This window comes from Semicossyphus pulcher, unplaced genomic scaffold, assembly GCF_022749685.1.
Source record: "Semicossyphus pulcher isolate SPU_LCO1_2020_fin unplaced genomic scaffold, fSemPul1.0.p SCAF_17, whole genome shotgun sequence".
NCBI classification, from domain to species: Eukaryota; Metazoa; Chordata; class Actinopteri; order Labriformes; family Labridae; genus Semicossyphus; species Semicossyphus pulcher.
The window spans coordinates 12,246,128-12,267,060 of record NW_027211681.1 but is presented as its reverse complement, the minus strand read 5'-3'; the positions used below and the strand labels follow the sequence as shown (position 1 = coordinate 12,267,060).

The 20,933-nt window shown below is 43.0% G+C and overlaps 1 protein-coding gene across 1 annotated transcript in view; it reads left to right on the top strand.

The window, feature by feature from the left end:
* The window catches only part of ntn1a (netrin 1a), a 63,541-nt gene extending 45,895 nt beyond the window's left edge, over nt 1-17,646 (top strand). The window contains exons 4-6 of the mRNA XM_069665567.1: nt 1,160-1,213; nt 9,949-10,023; nt 17,045-17,646. Of these exons, the coding sequence (XP_069521668.1) occupies nt 1,160-1,213; nt 9,949-10,023; nt 17,045-17,373 (458 nt within the window). The 3' untranslated portion in view covers nt 17,374-17,646. The remainder of the gene's footprint in view (nt 1-1,159; nt 1,214-9,948; nt 10,024-17,044) is intronic.
* The last annotated feature ends 3,287 nt before the right edge of the window (nt 17,647-20,933 follow it).

The following is a 20,933-nucleotide window of genomic DNA, read 5'->3' as shown; positions in this document are numbered from 1 at the left end:
TGCATGCGTCTTTGATACATCTCTGCGGTTTTACCTTTTTGTCCTCGTACTTCCCCTCTTAGCTCTGCACAGACGTTTTGATGAGGCCCTTCTCGTCCTCCTGCGCACAGTAACAAAAAGGCATTATGTGCGTTTTATATCTTCTGTTGCCATCCTGCTCCTTTGGAGATAAGGTGGCAGTTCGTCATGCATGGTTTCTCTGACTGTCAACTTCCTACCCACAGAGTATGAAGGAGGGCTGAGGGAATCAAGTCTTTGGGCGATCATAAGGCTCTGGTTTTTCCCCAACAGCAGGGTACAGGGGAGGAGCGTAAAAGACTCCACAATGGAGAGGTTAACAATATTTATTATAAATCAAAACAATAGGCAAATATTTTAAAAGATAGACTTTATTAGGGCATATAAGAGGCTTCAGGTACATGTTAAATAGCTTTTTGGGGAAAGGTATGCCTTTATAAAGCAGTAGAAACATGAATCCAAATACGAGAGTAGAGAGTTAATTGCCATTGCCGTAATCCCAATGCTATTATAACATTTTGACTTGACTACCCAACTTCAGAGTGGTTTGAAGGATGCATAAAGACATTCACTTTTATGGGCGGGTATGTAATTTGTGGATGAGAAGCTTCTGAGAGAGAGGTTTAAAAGACCAGACACGACAAAATAATCACAAAAATTAGTAGAGAAGTGAAAAGGAATTACAGGGGAGCAAACTTTCTCGCAACTTCATTTGTGGGAATGTTTTACGCTTTGACCCCAGGATCATAAAAATGACCTTAAGACACAAAAATGAGGAGAGATCCTGGGAAGAACGTATCTGACAGGAATTATAGATGCAATGTCATGGCATCTAATACTAGATTTCTTTTTAAGTCTAAGCCATCTATCAGATATTATGCAAAGAAGGCAAAACTTCCTTGACTGTAAGTTATTCATAAATTTGCAAAGCACCATGCGTAACAAATGCACATTACACTAAAAGCTTGTCTGTTGAAAGAAACCACACAGCTCTAAACATCTCATCGCCTCAACAGTTAGTATTTGTCCCTATCCTTCTTTAGCACATTTGCACATTTACACGAGACAAAGCACAGGTGGATGCACATGATAGTGAAACTGATCTTTCTTTGTGTCTCTGCTCTGTTTTCTCTGGGAGTAGAGATTCCAGTTGCACCTCCTACAACCCCGTCCAGCAGTACAGAGGAGCCATCAGGTGAGTCCAGTCCAGAGTCAAACTTGCTTTATATTCATGTTTGCTGCTTCACATTGAGGAAAAAATTGGAAGAATATTATGCCGTGTGAGTGTGAAAATGGATTTTTCCACACCTCACCACAATATTTTTTCAAGTGTCAAAACAGACTGCTGGATAAATTGGATCCCTCATGTCTTTCCCCTGCTTATTACTGGGTCATGAATATTAAATCCATTAGCAGCAGCCATGGGATGTGCCTCCTTTAATCTCTCGCACTTTCACAATTAATCAGTCTAACTGCGGCACAGTGGGGTGTTGGCCGAGCTTACAGCACGAGGGCCGTGGCAGTTTGTTTGATTCGATGATGTTTCATCTCTCCAAACTCCCTCAGTCTCACTCCGATTCAGTCGGGCGAGGGAAGGACTGATGGAGGGATCTGGATCTTGTACTTTTTAGCAGGATACAGATTCACACAGTTCAGGGCGTGAATTCCAAATATTTAGAGCAAAAACACTTCCTGTTTCATCGTGATAAACACAGATACCTTTGAAAGCAGGATGCAATAACTTCCACATTCTGTTTTTTTGGCCTCCTGGTGGAAAAAATTGAGTCATCTGGCATTGCATGTTTGCTCTGCCTCAACCATGAAGTTGCAGGAGGCCCATGGTATACATGTGAGTAAGAGGCTCCTGCAGCTGTTGTCGGGCCCTCCGAGCTCCCAAACATTCCCTGGACAGCTTCGATTGACAGCACAGTCAGAATACTGCCGCTCCCCCCCCCCCCACAACCGTCCTCCACCTCTTTTCTTTTCTCTTTCGCTCTCTTTGCGCTCTCCTCCACTTCCTTCGTCTCCCTCTGTTTCACGCTTTGTCTTCACATAACACTGTGGGTGGTGCCGGGCCGGAATATCTGGAGTTTCTCTGGGCCCCCTTGTCATGAATCTGTCCAGTTCTGGGGCGTAGGAAATTTTCCTCACCTCATTGAGGGATTACTGAATAAGTAAGAGAAACCTGTATCGCTTTATCAACGGGAATAAATGTTCAGCATATTTATTGCTATTTTACTTTAGTATTTAAACTATGATAAGAAAACAACCTGTTTTTTTAATATGAAAGCTTTCCCCTTACATCCCACTCCGATCCACTTTGTTTCTCTGAAATCTTTGGCTTTGGCATCATAACATCCTGGTTTAAGGCTAATAATGTTTTTTATTAAACCATGTCATTGAACTAATGTAAACACAACCTGAAGGAGACTGTATAATGACTCCGTGTAGCTATAAAGATAATCTAATCACGGAAGTGCTCGGGGAGTTCCCTCTTATGTGTACGATAACGGGCACGAGAAAGGTTGAAATCAAGCAGATTGCAAGGTGGAGTGCTTTGATGGACGTCCTGTGTCAGAATCATGAGTAGCCTGTAGGGTCCCGCTGGACCTGGAGGAGCTGAAAGCTAAGAGGACGCATAAATTACCCTATGAGCCTTCTCAGAAGGTTGCAGAGCACATGCACCTCCTGCTCAGCCGAGTGTTTGAGCAGCTATGATATCATCGAATATAGGATTACAAACAGATGTTGGGAATTTATCAGAGTATCAACAAAGTATTTTTCAGCCCAATAACATTAGTTGTACCAGTTTAAATAAGAATATCAAACATGCAAATTATTTGTATTTCTATGATATAAGCATTACTACTAAAGCTGTAGTAGTAGCAGTAAAGTAGTAATGGGGGAATACACATTACACAAGGAAAGGAGGAGAAAGGTTGGGTACATGACGAAAGGAAAAACAGAGTTTTAAATCAGAAAATTACAAGTAAATAAAAAACATAAACACAAAGAGAAAAAGTAAACAATATATGGAGGGGAGAAGAAAAAAATGGAATGAGAAAGATGATGCTGAAATTTTTTTTTTTAAATAGAAATCGAAAAACTATAAGCTAACAAAGGAAAACCGTGTTCATAGTGTGTATGTGTGATACCAGGGGGTGTTAGGCTGACAGCTGTGAGGCAGGTGCCTTGTTGCGCCTCACTTGAACGAAGAGGGGGACGAAGTTTGAGGAGGGGTGAATGGAGGGCGTGCGGGAAAAAATGGAGTGGATATTAATTTGTCTCCTGCAGAAGAGGCCCCCCCCCCCGACCACACGGAGGGCTGGAATGCATGGAGAATACCTCCGATGGTGTGGCCCAGACAAAACACACATTGTGCTGGTAGGTCACGGATGGTGTGAGTCGCCACTCCCACGGGTTGTGACAGAGACGTCTGCACAGCAACGAAATGTGGGGGAGATTAACCGCTGATGACCTGCGATGGCCGCCCGGGTCTGTATGGATACACAGGATGTGAAAGTAACTGATGATGATGAGGAGAAGGAGAATTGGAGTGACGATGATGAGGCTCATAAGGGTAACGCGGATCAGTCTTCCACGTGTGTGTGTGTGTGTGTGTGTGTGTGTGTTGTGAGGCTGGAAGTGATCAGAATCTGTGGCGGACCCCTCCTTGGATTTTTTGGACATGAGTCTTGCCTCACACACCCTGTTTTTCAACTCCACCGCGCTGTACAGTCATGTCAACGTGGGATCTTGTTACGGCGCTTAATTGTAAGGAAGAGTGAGAGAAGAAATAACAGTTAAAGACATTTTTGTAAAAAGCAGGGCAGAAAATAAAACAGCTGAATATCAAATTCTCAATATTGATTTTGGTGCTCCAATTTATTATCAATTACATGAAAACCTTGGTTGGGTTGTCCTCTCTGCTTTGGGTGGTAATCAACAGTCCCCACTGACTCATCTGAAACTCATCAGTTACAGTAAAAGACAACAACCCAGCTGATTGCATGCCACCCAAAAGTGAAATCTCAAATCAGGTCAAGAGCTCTAACTGTGTCGTAACTTGCTGTCTGCCTAAATCTTCTACGTCTTTTGATAATACCATGACAAAAAAAATGGGGGTCCTCACTCTCTTTGCTGGACAGGTTCCAAACTCACGGCTCTGGTGCGAGCAGCCCAGCAGAGAGCAGGGCACCACACTGGGCTCCATAATCTAATTACATGCTTTATTTGCCGCAATTTGTTTCTCAATCAGTCTGCTTGAGGGTGAAAGCCCTCCTCCTGGGCCGTCATTTACACCTCCTTGTCATCGCTGCTCTGGCACCTCTGATCCCGCCCATCCTCCGAGGCCTTGTTCGCACTGAGTAACTTGTTTATGCAGCAAGAGTTTGTCTAGATATACTCGATGTAGCTGGCTGTTCAAACTCACATTGACCGGAGAGACCACTTGTGGCCAGCTTCACTTGCCTGCCTGGATAAATTAGATTTGATCGATGTGGAGAGTGGGAGAGCTGCTGGACAGTTAAATACATATTTGTATTCAGCCATGCATCTAGGGAAGTGAGGGCAGTTAGTTTTTCAATACCTCTACCAAGTTTTTATTAACTCGAATGAACTCCTGAGGATTTGGTCCAGACATTTCTTGGACTTGCCCTGTCCCACACAATGGGAGATCAGATGCGTTCTCAACTACAGGAAGTAGTCTATTTGGTTTAGGTGAGGGGCAACACCTGGGTAGAGTGTGCAGGAGGCGGAGACTTGTCCGCAATGATGACTGTTCTCGCATTTACATGGCTACAACATGTATTTGGAAGTCGTGCAATATCAAATAAAGAGTGGAAAGTTACACAGAGGGAAGCAGAAAATGTTATGAACTCTGTGGAACTTCATCAAGATCATCAGCGCTCCCACTCCCTCACTGTGAATGCTCCGGACCATTACCCTGATCAACTAACTGGGACATTATGCAGACTTTGGACAAAGGGGCTGCAGGATAAAGTCCATTTAATGTCCAACTGATTTGGACATCTGCATTCTCACAGTCCCTCCGGGTAATGTCCAGACATGTGCAGGAGTGCAGTACATGTTTTTAAGGAGCGTAGGAATCATCAATGTGGTCAGTGTTGCATTCTTATCAACTGTGCAGTACTGTATGTACGCTCACACGCCTCTCAAAGCAGCTCTGATTGCAGCCTGAATGATCTCATGCTGTGTCTTCAATACAATTCGGCCAAATCCTTCCATCCATCCATTTTCTTATCCGGTCACAGTAACAGCAAGCTTAGCAATGTTTTCAAGCTTCTCAAGGCGCTTCTCAAGGTCAGACTGGCCAAACAATCTGTCCAGCAAGTTCATGGTCTACCCCGGGGTCTCCTCCCAGTAGGACATTCCAGATTAATGTCCAAGGGGAGGCATCCAGGCGGCATCCTGATCAGATGCCCGAACCACTTCAATTTGCACCTTTCGATGCAAAGGAGCACCAGCTCTACTCCCAGCTCCCTCCAGATATCCGAGTCCTCTAGTCTGTCTCAAAGGCAAAGCCCAGCCACCCTGCGTCGGAAAGTGATTCATGCCTGAGATCTTATTCTTTCTGTCACTACCCAGGGTTCATGACCAGAGGGAAGGGTTGGAACGTGATTGACTGGTTAATCAAAAGCTTTACCTTCGTGGTCAGCTCCCTCTTTGCCACAATGGTCCGGTACAACACCTGCATTACTGGTGATACTGCACCAACCTTTCTGTGAGTCGTAAACAAGACCCAGAGATGATTAAACTCCTTTGCTGTGGCAGTAACACACTCCCCTTCCGGAAGCAGAAATCCACCGTATTACAGAGAACAAGCCTCAGACTTGGACGTTCTGACTGTTATCTCAACCTCTCCACGCTGTGCTTCAAACCGCCCAAGTGCATACTGGAGGTCTCCAATTGGTGTAGCCAACATACCGAATCATATGTCTGAATTGGAGCAGACACTCTGTAGACTTCTGATCAGATTGCCAGAGATGACTGAAGTGTGAACAGGACCTTCATCTGGCCTGCAGGGAGACAACAGCCCTTCTTTAGAACAATGCAGGAGGCCATGTTGGTTGAGGCGTGTTGCTTCAGGTACCTGTGAGATAATGAAATACAGAAGCCCAGTTGAAGATACAGATGAATGCCTCATCAGACACCAAAACGCTGCACTGCTCAACCATCCATAATAGTGAGTTTTCCTACTTTGCAAAGTTATCAAAAGTACGTCTGCTTCATCTCTATGATGTTTTGTTGTAAGCAACATCGAGCCAGGTTTAACCTTTTTGCAGATGACACTGCAGTGTTTTTTGAAGCCCCTCCTGTTGGCACACCTGCTGCATCAGTGTCTTAACGTACCTTAAGAAGGCAGGGACCCTTCATGGTACGCCATGGATAGTTGTTGCTCTGTCATCATTTTACTAGGGCCAAAGATTGTTTGTTGTCAACTTTTTATAGGTTACAGTACATGTTGCCCACACCCAGCATTTTTGACTTTGTAATACTGTATTATTCTTGGACACTGGCTACTGAACCTTATCCAGTCCTGGTTTGGCCTCTTGCTAAGTAAAGCTTTGGCTCAGATACATAGAACTGTACCGTCCTGTATTCTTCCTTGAAGCCGCTTTAGTCAGAAGCATCCCGAATGAGAACGATTAGCTTAAAGGGCTGTACAGCACTTTGATAGAAGGGGCAAAGGTCCACCTCTCAGTTACGCACTTCTCAGTGCTCTGAAAGGCAGGCAACAAAGCGCTGTAGTAACTACATCTACTCAGAACACCCAAAGCACATTTTAGCTCAGTGCTACAGGACTGCTCCCACTTCCCCAGCCTGTAACACGCGCACAAAGGGAACATTTGTCCTCACGGTAGGGGACTGCCTGGCCCTAAATGGGGATCTTGGGGTGCTCTCAGCGGGGCCCGGGGCTGTGTCTCAGGGGTACACTAATGGGGAACGAAAGGCTATCAAAGGGAAGTATCATGACGGCATCAAGGGGGGTTATGAGAAAACAAAGCTTCCTTTCCACAGCTCCCCCTTCCATCATTTACATGGTAATCAGGCGCAGCTCATATAGACTCTTCTGTTTCATTTACTTTGTCTATTTTTGTTGCTCACTCTATTACTACCACCCGCTGCAGCTTTGTGGTCTGGCTAACCAGCTTTAGTTTTTGCTGATTTTACTTAAAATCCTGGTCCTCCTCTTCCTACTCTTCTTCTTCTTCCCTCCCCCCTGATAAACTTCACTCCTGTCTTTTTCTTTTTTTTTGTGTCAACCTCTCCACCCCTTCACTCTCTACCAGTATCCATTCTCCCGCCTCCTTCCCTGCATTTTTTCTTCTCCTGGTGTTCCCCAGGCAACCTCATTCAAACGGAGTATAAAGGAGAGTAAAGGCATGGAGCAAAGATCTGCTTGCAACAATGAAGTTTGTTCATATTCAGGCTGCCTGAAAGCTCCCATCCTTCTTCCTACACCCCATCACTCTCCTCCACTACAACTTGCTGTCCATCCATCTCTTGCTCTCTCCTTCCTTCCTTCCCTCTTTTCCTTTACTACACTCATTACAACCTGCAGCTCTGAAGTGTAAACCAAATCAGGACTCTGGAACCAATTTATGCCCGCGAGGAAAGTGCAGAAGGAGCAGAAAAGAGTTTTTTTCCTTTTCATGATATGGCCTCACGTCACGTCTGTTTTGCCTGCACTGTAAGTATCTGGCAGCATGACAGCATAGCATGGGGCAATCACTGAAGCCATGAACTGTTCGGATTGCGGGGGCCTAGCAAAGCACAGGGAGGGATATATTGTTGCCTCCTTCACCTCCTGGTAATCTATCATAAAAACTGAAGGCATTTGCGTTTCCTCATGGATCTATTTGAGCAAGGAGCGGGGTTAGTTATAATCTGCCATGCATGTGTGGTCGGCCTTTTACCTACCCCCAGTGATTAAAACCAGATCGACCAATGGGATTGCAGTAGGGATGTGGAAGAGAAATACCTGTCTCTAAGTTCATCTGCACAGCGAGACACTCGCAAATTCGGCAGCATTACAGTGTGTAAATACATATAGCGTTTGTGCGTGTGAGCTTCCCCAGTTCAGAGAGCTGTGATGCGATTTGGGTGACCCCTCTGCCTGCGTGAGGTATTTATTTGTTCACGGCCCTCCCTCCAAAAACAGGGTCCTCTGCCTAACGCTTCATGGATGGCTAATTTTCCCTTCCTGACCTCCCTTTGTGTGGCATTGACCCCCTTCACACCCCCCACCTTCTACTCCCTCGAATAGCTGCCAGCCCTCAGCGCTCTCTCACCCCCCCTCGTCCACACTGCAATAAATGCAAAAGCTTGACATGGTCCTCGCTGGGGCCTTGAAGTGATCCCAGGGTTATTTTTTTTCTGGAGGTCGGGGGGCTGAGGTGACAAGCGAGGTGAGATTTGGTGGGGGTTGAAGTGGGTGGAGGGTGGTCTGCACCGGCCTGACTCATTCCCACAGTCTGACAGGGAGTGAGTGGGTAGATGGCAGTCGTGATTTGTGTTTCTACTAGACCGCTGCTGGTACCATCAGCTCCTTTCAGAGGTCCTCAACATCACACACAGAGGTGCTTAGAGGGTAAAGTGCCTCCACCACAACCAACACATTAGGCTTTAATAATTGTAACAGTGGACCCACAGCAGACACAGTATAGACAACACAATCAAACCACACACGTCTGTGTCAACCAGTCAACCAAAAAAAAGCTGCTGCCATAATTACTGTTCCCGTAACTTGCTTTAAAACAGACGTTTCTTTCTCTGTATGAAAGACAGGCCCTTGTTTCTGCTTTTATTTTACTAAAAATGCATTTCAATTAACAAATACACTAAACAGAAGTTAAACATGAGAAGAGATCTCCTAAAGGTGGTGCTAAAGCCTTGAAAAATTGTGTAAAGACACTTCAATATAAGTAAATATGAGGCCGACAGAGAGAAATATGTTTCAGTCTAGTGAAGTTATTATGTTTAACAGTAGTGCTCATGAAACACCCAGCACATCTGTAGTGTGCTTATATTTTACAAAAAAATTTCCAGGTGTAAAAACAAATATTTTCAAACAAATAAATATTAATAATAATCTCAACTCAACTTTTGGCTGTTTGTATGAAAAGAAAGAATTTAGCTAAATCAGAGCAACACTGATGGAATATAAGAACAAAAAGGGACAATAATCAACAAGAATAAAAACATAAAATAAAAATAATAATTATATAATAATTTATTAATAAAATAATAGACCTAAAAAACAATAAAATGTAAGAAATAAAAAGCAATTTGAGGTCAAAATAAACAATAGGGATAAAAAAAAAACTGATTTTTTTATTAGTTTTATTTTAAGTAAAAGGACAGTTGAGATGAGTTGTTGTAAAGTGCCTATTTTCATTTATTAAAATAATAACTATAATTTATATAATGACTTACTTGAGCCTTTTAATATACAGTATATAAACAATTATTCACAAGGTAAAAGTTTTTTCCCAATCTATTTGAATTGGGCGCTGGTGTAGCTCAATGTTTAAATCGGGCATCATATATACAGAGGCTACAGTCCCCGGGTTCCTATCCCACCCTCGGCCGCGTGTCATCCCCACTCTCTCTTCCCCTGTTTCAGACACACTGTCCTCTCTCTCTCTCTCAATAAAGGCATAAAAGGCCCCCAAAAAAATCGTCAAATTTTTTTTTTTTGTAATGAGCCATGCATGCTATTGCTTTTCAACACTCACTTTTGTCCTGTTTTGGAAATTGCTTAATTCGGTAATGTTTCAGCCCCCTCCCCGTCAATGGATTCTTAACAAAACTCTTTTTCCCCTTCACAAAATCAAAATAAAAAATCTGTTTTTTTCTCTTCCAGCCATTTAACTGTTTTTCTTTTCTGCCTTCTTATTATTGCAGACTGTGACTCGTACTGCAAAGCGTCTAAAGGCAAGCTGAAAATCAACATGAAGAAGTACTGCAAGAAAGATTACGGTGAGTCAACACACAACACACAATCCATGACTCAAATTCACATTAATGTCTACAGAAGAGCTTAAAAACATGTGGTCTGATGAGAGAAACACACAGTTCTCGTTTTTACTGACTTGGATCTGGATAAAAAACAATTCTTTTTCTGTTGGAACAAATCGTGTGTGTCAGACTTTTCGGATCATTAGAATCAGGGAGCAACAGAATGCCTCAGAATACTTCCCATGCCGTACATCCCGGAGCAGCACGTTGCTGGGAGCTGCTATAGTTTACAGAGGAGGCATTTTTACTGATGGCTTACTCCAGCTTTCTGAGGACGGAGACAAAAGATCAAACAGACGACAGCAGATCTTTAAGGAGGAAGAGAGAAGCAGACAAACAGAAGGAGAGAAAGGGAAGGATAAAGAATTAGGCAGATGTGTGTGTGAGGGGGTTGTGTCCGAGCAGGCATTTAAGACCCGGGCGGATAAAGCATAGACAGTGTGACGGACAGTGGGTGCTCACTAAGAGATCCTCATTAAGCCAGACCACTTCCCCCACAGCTGGAGCGTTTTCTCGCTGCATTCCTGTGAGCGTCCGTCCGCCACGCCATTCAAGGTGTGGATAAGACGTATGACCTCTCCCCTCTCCCCCCTCCCTCGGTCCCTTCCCCTGATTGAAGTCAGGCTGCTGAACCGGTCAACCGATCAGCGGCATCCTGCGGCATACCTCAGCAGCTTGACGGACAGGCGTGGGCTTTGTTCTGCGGGGATTTGGAGGAGTTAGGGGGTCAGATTATTGACACCTCCTCTTCCACCGATGTCTGCCTGGCTGCTGATGTCGTGAGAAGAGGCTGACCACAGTGTATCGTTTCTATAAAGTCTTTGGAATGCTGCATACTAGAAACACATACTTTTTTAGCTGTACAGCCGCAACAATCACAAAAACTCACCACAGTTGCAACTATTTTTGCAATATTCTTATTTTCCAGCAATTTCTTATCATGTTCTTGGCCTTTGCCTTTATTTGATACGACAGGGGATAGAGTGGGAAATATGGGAAGAGAGAGGGGCGATGACACGCAGCAACAGGCCAGGGTCAGAGGCAAATCTTGGGCCGCTGCAGTGACGACTGAGCCTCTATACATGGGACACCTGATCTAACCGCTGAGCTGAACCGGTGCCCCAGTGTTCCAGCAATGTCACTGAAAAAAATGGTGCAAAACTCTTTCCAAAAGCTGCCGCGAAATCAGGTGGTTTAAGTCGCAACACTCCCAAACAAAAAAAAAAAGCCTGCAGAATCCTCAGCTATGTGCTTTCTTTGGCGTGTAGACACCGTTGTTAATCTTTCCGTATTCGGTTCATTCTTTAGTTCAAATCTCCCATCATAGATGACAGACGATTTCATCAGTAGAACATTTATTTCACACCTGAGCGGTAACCGCATGCAGCGTTCGTTCGAGGGTGGAGAGGTGGAGAGGGAAAAAGAGACATCAGGATGTTGTAGTGGAGAAACCATCACTCAACACGTCACTGAGCACCCTCATGTAGGAACATCTCCCTGAAGGAAGCCAGGAGAGCCTCCCAACTGGTTTGGCATATGCTGTATGTGTGTGTGTGTGAGAGAGAGGTGTGTGGGATCTGCTGGTGCTGATGGTTGAGATAATACTAATAAAAGACAAATGGAAGTTTCTTTTTGCACCAAAGGTTTTGTGTGTAGATGGAAGATAATTTAATGTGGGGGGTCAGAGGTCGAGGGAGAGTGTAAGCACGATAAAGAGGGAGGCTGTTATAATAAAAGACTTCAGTTTAATTGAGTTATAAGAAAGCAGGGAAGGTTTGTCTTGTTAAAAAGTTACTGTAATAATATACAGATAGATGTGATATATTCATTTATAACAGAACAACAGATAATTAGTCCTGGTCTCAATACATTTTAATACATTTCCCATAAACCATCTGTCCACCATTAGTTTTACATGCTACCTCACTCTCTGTGTAATCCTTGTTCCCTTGAATTCCCTTCACTAGGGGGCCTTTGTACACGAGAACCACTAAGCTCCTTGTCATGTCCATCCATAGTTTGCAACAGCATATTCAAGATTCATAACAGACCCCGAACAAGATCCTCGTACAGTTCTTGCCACACAAGCTCAGTGAAGCGGATCAGAAAAGTCAAACACGATGTGAATCTACAGGATGAGTGGGGAGAGCTATAGCTTTGGATTGTTGTGAAAAGATCAGCAGGGGAGCGGGGCTCCATGCTGCGCGGAGAAACGACGCTACAAGCTTCTGCGCTCGACATACAGACGCACATGAAGAGTCGCGGGGTGGAAGGAGGGGGTGGAAATGTCTGATCTCACAATAATCCCTGGTTATAACCATTCAGGCGTTTCAGTGTACAGTGACTGTTCACTAAACTCAGACAGAGAAGAGAAACTGTTGGTAGCTAGTAGGTTCAAGGTGGTGGTGAGGTCACAACAGGCAGACGTACAGCTGGGGTGAAAATGATCTACAAGCACCAGTAGAAGTATTTTGCAAACAGTCCAATATTGTTAAAATGTTCTACTTTGACAAATAAACAATATCACACTTGAGGTTGTGCTGTTATATTGAATATCCGCACGGTTGTAATTCAGCCAAGATAATCACAGCCGTGCTGATATTCAGTACAACAGCACGACCTTGAGTTTAATATTGCTTTTATAAAACTGGTCTACAAGCAGTATATTGTAGGAAAATGTCTTCATTAGTATTATTTGATAATTTAATAATTCCATTTAGCTCTAAAATCACAAGTAGCTCCACAACCTGACTGGAACAGGACTGTTGCCAAGAAGCACATTAACATTTTGCTACTCTTTGTGTGTCTACACGTTTCAGCAGACCAGCTCCTTTGTAGTATGTACACGTATCCGTATGTTTCCATCTATCATGCGTCCACTGAATTAAGAGAGAACACCTGTGAAGTGTTGAGAACACCTTGCTGACGCGGACTGATACACAAAGTAAAAAGTTCCAGTGCTCATGGAATGCCTCTCGTCCAATCAGATTACTTGGTTGAAACTAACTGTTGTATAATATTAGATGACTCACAGTTGTTATTGACATATTATTGTCCTGGTTCAATCATCCGTACAAAAGATGAATAATTGTTTTTCGTTGGTATTTTTTTTAAATAACGCCCATATTTTTCAGATCTCGAGCACTCATAAACTGTGACTCCAAAACCTGCCCTTGAATAGGACATATTCTTTATACTGCATCATGTGAAGCTCCATTAGCATTACACTGAAGGTGAAACCAGCCGCTCTGTAACACAGTGGTTCATTGCCAAAGCAGTCCTGTAAGTACAGGAGAGGTATAATGGAACTTAATAGAGATCTGGTCAATATAATACATACTGATACATGCTGGGTTTGGATCAATGAGAGGAAACCTTCTCTCTCTTCCCTCCCTCTCTCCGAAGGACCAAACCAGCTGATTCATCACCCAGTGTCTGTGCAGCTAGCGTCTTTAATAGCTCTACCCTTCCCTCTAAATCACATTATAAATCTCAGAGCTCTGTTAGTAGTAATGGGCGTAATGCATGTGGAGCTGAATATCATAGATGGACCATAGAGCAGCCTTTTCCACTGAGGATAAAAACCACATGAGAGTTTATGGGCATTTACAGTCCATGGGTGCTAAGGTTTCGCTGACGACTGATCTCTTATTTTTGTTAATTCATTACTTCCTGTTTATGATTCCGTTCGATTTGTCGGTGCTTTATCAACAGCTGTCACCTACCTTATGTCAAAAATGTTGACCCCTGACCCAGTATTGATCTCCACACCATGGCAGATTTTCCCCAAAGCATTCCCATTGTGTGTATTTGCAACATGTTCTGTAAAAAATGCCCTTAAATACCAGGAGCAAGTTGTATGGAGTATGATGTTTTCTCAGTGCTGATCCGTATTTGAGAACTACCTGCTGATGCATAGTATGTTAACTTAAATGTTGATTAATGTATCTGACATCCCCGGTAATATTGTGCATCAATTTGACAATATAGGCCAAAAAATTACAGAAAATCAATTTCTTCGTATTCTTATATCAAAATCCGATCATTTTTTCTTCCAGTAAATTTCACGCGTGCTTACGTAAGTTAGCACCAAACTATTTCAACCAATCAATCTGCAACATTTAGCCGCAGAGCACCAAGAACGCTCGGTCAGTTAGCTAGCTACTGCGCTGTGGAGAACGTCTGTCTGCGCCCACTTCTCAACGATCAAATCAAATCCCTCTAATGATATGTCCCGCCTGCACGTCCTGTTTCACTCGGAAATACGTCACGATACGGAAGCTAGATACTCTCGAAATGCCGTTTCAGCTCGACTTTAAATTATGATAGGATATGGATAACAGTTTGGTTAGCAACAGCTGCTTTGATCTGCTGCAGGTGATCTTTGTCATCTGCGGTGGTGAAAGCCACGATTAGTGCTGGCAAAAAAGAAGAAGCAGCCACCTGAATGTTTAGTACATTACCCTTTGTTGTAGCTCAGCCCAAATCTGGGCTCTCAAGAGAATAGTTGAAGCTAATCTTTGGCAGAAGTTTTTTTTGATTTAGCGTTCCTGCTGGATTACTCTACAGACAAAGTATTTTATATAAAGCGTTGTCCGGCGATGTCATTTTCCCACTGATCGCACTATAAGCGACTAAAGCAGCTGTTGAAGACTGAACAAAGAGAGCTTGAAACAGAAGATCAAATTCTGCATACTTTCTCACCTGCGCACACCTGGCCAATCGCCACTTGTGAAATGTGGAGCTTTGTTTCTTGTTGATGCGGTTTATTGACAGAAACGGTCGGATGCAACTTAAACTGGGTTCAGAAGTTTCTACGTCCATCTGCCGAGCGTTCAGATTGAGCAAACTGACCCTCTGAAGACTCTCTGATGCAATAATTCAATGCAACACATGAAAAATAAGACTCTTTTGGGGATACTGAGGGTCGAATCACTGGTCCTCTCAGAAGAGGTCAGGGTTCTGGATGCTGTGAAACAACGCAGCATGGGTCAGCGCTTACTGCAAGCTTCTCCACACGCTGTACCCTGTGGGATTCTATCTGCCAGCTCCGCGCTCTCGGTTTCTGAGGATGAAGTGAGATGATGTTTGAATAATGGCCACACGGTTGGAAAAAGAGCCAGTGTGCTTGGCAGAAAAAAGAGCCTTTTCCTTCCATTGTGACAGAGATCTCTGAATGTGGTGGTTTCTTCTCGATGAAAAGCTGATGCAGCGAAGTGAAGCAAAGCACAAGCTCTCATTAAAACAATAAAAGGAGCTGCATATCTTCATACAGGAAAGCGCTGGTTAGTTGACCTAACGTATCTTATTTAATTACATCAATAAATATACAGTGACGGAAAGGTTTCAGTGCAACAGGAATTGTTAAAATTGAAACCTCTGGCTCAGAAGGCCAGGAGGGTTTTGGTCTGGATTATTGTGGCAAGGCTTTTATGCTGCAAGCACAACTATAAGGATAGCAAGGTTTTCCCCTCAGTCGCTCTGGCCAACCAATTAGATATGTCTTAGATACTGTATGTTAAACTTTAGACAGATTACCATGAAACTGTGCAAAGAATTTCCTGACTCTCTTTTGTTTCGTTTGCAAGAAAGTTCACAAATTGTCGTACTAATTGTTCTCTTACGTTTGTAGCAGCCCCAACATGAAGTAAAAAGTCTTGGCTGTACTTGGTTTTGTGCTAAGTAGGAAATATTAGCATGCCAACACACTAAACTATGATGGTTAGGGATGCACGATATTGGATTTTTTGCCGATATCTGATATGCCGATATTTTACAACTGATTTAGCCGATTACCGATACCGGTATTTTTTTCCCGCACACCTAATTGCAGAGATCATGAACTCTCTTCTGTATTGGAATTAGCGTACAGTATAATGGTGATACTCTTATCACATTTGTTACAACGGTCGGGGTGACGGGTCTCTAGATGGTTAATCAAGTTTGTAGTGTTGAAAGACTTTGCCTTGGCTCCTCCTCGCATCACTGAAGCTGAGCAGTCATTGCAAATAGCAGTTTTGCTTTCTATTTGGGACAAACTTCCACACCACGGACATTTTGGCTTCTAACTCTGTCATGCTGCAGGTAGACACACGTGACGTCATCACGCTGCGCCGCGCAGGTCTTCTTCTCGCCGAGGTCGGGCATTTAATCAAGTATGCAGCAGCCCATTTTTTTATCGGTTAATTATATCGGCGGATATCGGCGTGTTGGCTGATAACCGATAGTTCATTTTTAAGCCAATATCGGCCGATACCGATAGCGTGCGCATCCCTAATGATAGTAATGTAAAACAGTAATGTATATTAATGTTATAAAGTATTATCTTCATTCATCCATCCATCCATTATCTATACCGCTTATCCTGTTAATGGTCGTGGGCGTGCTGCAGCCAATCCCAGCTGTCACTGGACGAGAGGCGGGGTACACCCTGGACTGATCGCCAGTCAGTCACGCTCACACTCACACCTACGGGCAATTTAGAGTCACCAATGAACCTAACGAGCATGTCTTTGGACTGTGGGAGGAAGCCGGAGTACCTTTGAGGCGACAGCGCTAACCGCTGCACCACCATGCAGCCTATTATCTTCATACCTCAATCAAAATTTTGAATGTTTCTTGAAGCTGTAGTTGTGTTGCAAAAAGCCTCATGGTGGTCTGATCTCATTTCCCTTATTAGTGTTGTGTATTAGGCGATTGTTGTTTGTTATAATTATTTTTTATTAGCACTGTGGAGGCGGCTTAATGTGTGCAGCATTCAGCTCTGTATTCTGTAACATCTGCATATTTGTCATTGGTAGCATGTTAGCATGCACACGTTAAAGCAAGAGTGCTGTGCGTGATTACAGCCTCGTAAAGTTGCTAGAAAGGCTGCACACTCATAGTCTCGTTGAGATAATTACCGTATGATGAGACGCTGATTGCACGTCAGTGGAATGTAGTAAATCTCTCATTAAGTGTTAATGTGTCATCTCTATTGCAGCCGTCCAGGTGCACATCCTGAAGGCAGACAAATCCGCAGAGTGGTGGAAGTTCACCGTCAACATCATCTCCGTCTACAAGCAGGGCGAGAGCCGCATCCGCCGCGGGGACCAGTTCCTGTGGGTGCGCGCCAAAGACGTGGCCTGCAAGTGTCCCAAGATCAAGCCCGGGAAGAAGTACCTGCTGCTGGGGAACGACGAGGACTCCCCCGGGCAGAGCGGGGTGGTGGCAGACAAAGGCAGCCTGGTTATCCAGTGGAGGGACACGTGGGCGCGCAGGCTCAGGAAGTTCCAGCAGCGCGAGAAGAAAGGCAAGTGCAAGAAGCCATAGGCGGGAAAGGATGGAGAGGAGGCCGGAGGGGGAGAGAAGAGCTGAGCGGGTCATTAAAAAAAAAAGTGAAAGAGAGGCAGACAGAGGACCACGGACAGACAAGAGACTGTTTATGTCGCTGCTTTTTTGTGTAGAAGCATGAAGAGAATTATTTAGGATGACTTGTTTTCTAGTGAACTTTTGTTGAAGGAGCTCACCCTGCAGATTTGGTTTCATGGTTTATTTTACTTTGAGATTTGTCTCTCTTGTGGATTTGCCGAATTTTGCACCTATTACCAGCATATAAAGTTATTTGTGTTTGTTATCTCAGTATGACATCATTATATTTTTATGTTTTAATTTTATGAACATTTACTGCTGGTTCAAAAATGACACAGAAAAAGCCACTTAAATACCACTGAGATATTGCCTCTGCATGGATTTTCTTTTTTATTGTATTTTTAGTTAAGAAGCGTTTTGTTTCATCAAGAGTCCGATGGAGGCAGCGATGTTTCATCTGTTCACAACTGTGCCATAAAAAACTATTGTTTGTACGCCACAGAAATGCATCGCACATTCAGCTGTCAGTGATTTCCATTCCTTTCAAGAAACAAACTTTATTTTTACATTCTACAAATTGAGAATAAAGTAGTGACAGGAGAGAACAAAGGATAAAACACAGTATTGACTGAAGCATTTTCTACCTGAATAATCTTCAGTATGTCTTTAATCCCTTATTTGGCCCTTCTGTGTTTGCTGGTTTAATCTTAGTGGTTCAGTATGTGTACAAAGTGCTGCTCATGGAACGTAACAGAGAACAGACTGCCTTTTAAACCACGAAATTTCACTTTCTGTGATAAGTTTCTGTGTTTAAAAAAAACAACCAACTTACAAACGAAAAGATGTTAGCATTATTGATTGTTACAAAAAATACTCTGGAACTCTTCACAAGATATTCTTAGATAGAGCTTATATAAATACAAATTAATATGGGTCCTAAGTTGTTTTTTAATTAATTTGATCCACATTTAAGTGACCATAATTACACGTTATGCCACAGAATAATTTGAGCTCTAAGTTAGATAGTTGTGGAAAGTGGATGCAACGCTATTGCTGCGCGGATTGAAAGCAGCTGCAAGGACTGCATGTTCTCAGAGGAAACTGGCAAAGACGTGCAAATTGAATGTGACAAATGTGACAGATTTTATGTCATTAGAAATTTACTTCTTTATACCAGCTCATTAAAAAAAAAAAAATGTTTGTACAGTGTGTCAAACTGTATCTTTACACATTGAAATGTCCTTAAATTGGTCTCTGCCTCGCTCTAAGGTACTAAAATGTGGATGGCTCCCACTTTTATGTCGAGCGAGGTTGCTCGACAATTGCAGATTGTGTGAAACAATTAGCATTGACTTAATGGAAAGAAAATAATTCCCTTACCTTGTGTGGCGCACCAATTAATTCTAAAAAAAAACTTTTGTCGCAAACAATTATTTTCATGCATTTTTGAAGTCCACCTCCCTCTGGCTTGTTTTCATCTAGAATCCGACAGTCCTCTGAGAATGCAGATAAATACCATCGGTGTCCACACACACACACACACACACACACACACTCCTTCGCAAACACAATGCATGACTGTACATTCACTAAAAAAGGACACTCAGAAGCTGCAGTGTCCCATTGACCTGTCACGTTAATTCTCTTCACTTCCACACTCGCACAGGGAGAAATGGGCTGAATTGCAATCACTTGGTGCTGCTTGATTCGAACCACATTGCTCATTTATTTGTGTGCAGTTCAGTTTGGATTTTTCTCTGAGGAATGCGTGGTAAAAAACACAGCTCAGGTTTGTACAAGCCCATAGTAATGTATCATAAACTGGGGTTCCTTTCAGTCCATCCCAACACACACGTTTTGATGTTGCCGGTGTTTGCTGTTTTACAAGATTATATTTAGCACCTTTTTAGTGTGAGTAAAGTAAGTCTGAAAGGGGTTTAGGATCTACTTAAGACACATGGTTTTAATCTGATGTACTAGATCTACTTCCTGTGTTTTAAATGACAATAATTTCTGATTCCACGGTCATAGAAACCATGTGTCCAGAGTTTTCTAGATGGACCGAAATGCCTCATTGATGATGACAAATCAGAAATCAAAAACCTGAGTTACATAAGAAGATTAAAAAAAACAGATGACCTGTCTGGGCTTCTTAAAAAGTTCTTTTTTTCACTGTTAAATCAATCAAATGATGTTGATGTCCATCACCATGTTAAGTGCTTCCCAGCACTGCTGATGACATCACACATACGACATATGAACATGTTCCTGCCTTTCATTGTTAATCCTGCGTCATAACTCTACGTGTCAGTGTTTTGTGTTGGGCACATTATAATCTGTATCCCACCTTTCTCGTCTCCGTAGCCTCATGCTGTAAATTTTACATCCGTCTCCTGAGCAATGGTTTGACAAGCTTCCTGATGAATCGCAACACACACACAGACACACACCTGTCAAAGCATTGCTTTGTGTTCATACTATGAATTGTAAATGTTGTTTAGTTGTCACCATTGCCAAGACTTTTTTTGCAATGTTGTTTTACAATGCGTACTAATATATTATGGTTATTATATATGAATATATTTAATGACACAAGACATTGTGGATTTTATTGTCTTTTTCAACTTTTTTTTTTGTACTTTGTTTGTGGTCGTTTAGAGTGTTGCCATTAAAGAAGGAAATAATAACTACTGAACACACCAACCTGGTAGAACTAAATTCAGATTTTCAGTTGAAATAAACTCGTTACATTGAAAATAACATTTGTGTCTGTTGATTTCAATCTTTATTGTTTAGTTTATTTGGTTTAATTCTAATGCATCTAGACAGATTTTTCTCCATTTACTGTTATAATGTTATATGCTGATTTTGCAAATGGAAAAATGGAAGTGGTAGTTAAAGGAGCAATTCAAAAAGCCACTGTCAGTCAAAGCTGGTGTTCTCTGTAATCGATGCAATAATATCTGAAATTGGCGCCATAGCTCGTGGTTTCCCCCATTCTACATTCCTACAACACCCAGCATGCATTGCGCCCCTCCCTCTGAAAGGAACGGCCCAGCGGGAGACACTGGAGTGAAATACTACCGTTTCACTGCAGGCAACGGCTCAGAGCGGGACAGAATCAGAAATATGACGAGATTATACCGGTGGATCGTCTAAAAAATCTTCGGGACTTCAGTCCACCTTTCAAAGCTGACGATTTTGAACGAGACATGACTCAGTTATGAATGTGGAATGTCTGGGAGGGAAAACAGGAGAGCAGGCAGCGTTTCAAGGCACCTCTAGGAACAAATTATTACATTTTATGGTATGTGTTTTTTTCAACTTAACACTGCAAACAGCGGCGGCGGGCGTCCTAGATTGAGGAGGTGTTTAGCGAGCTCCCTGGCCTCCACCGGATGACGCGTTTTACGCAGCCTGGCGGAAGTTTTCCAGGGCCCGTTGGAGAAGCAGGTAGCGTCCTCCAAAGGCACAGAGCGACATTGCATTTTTTTTCCTACCATAATGGCATTAGCTCCCCG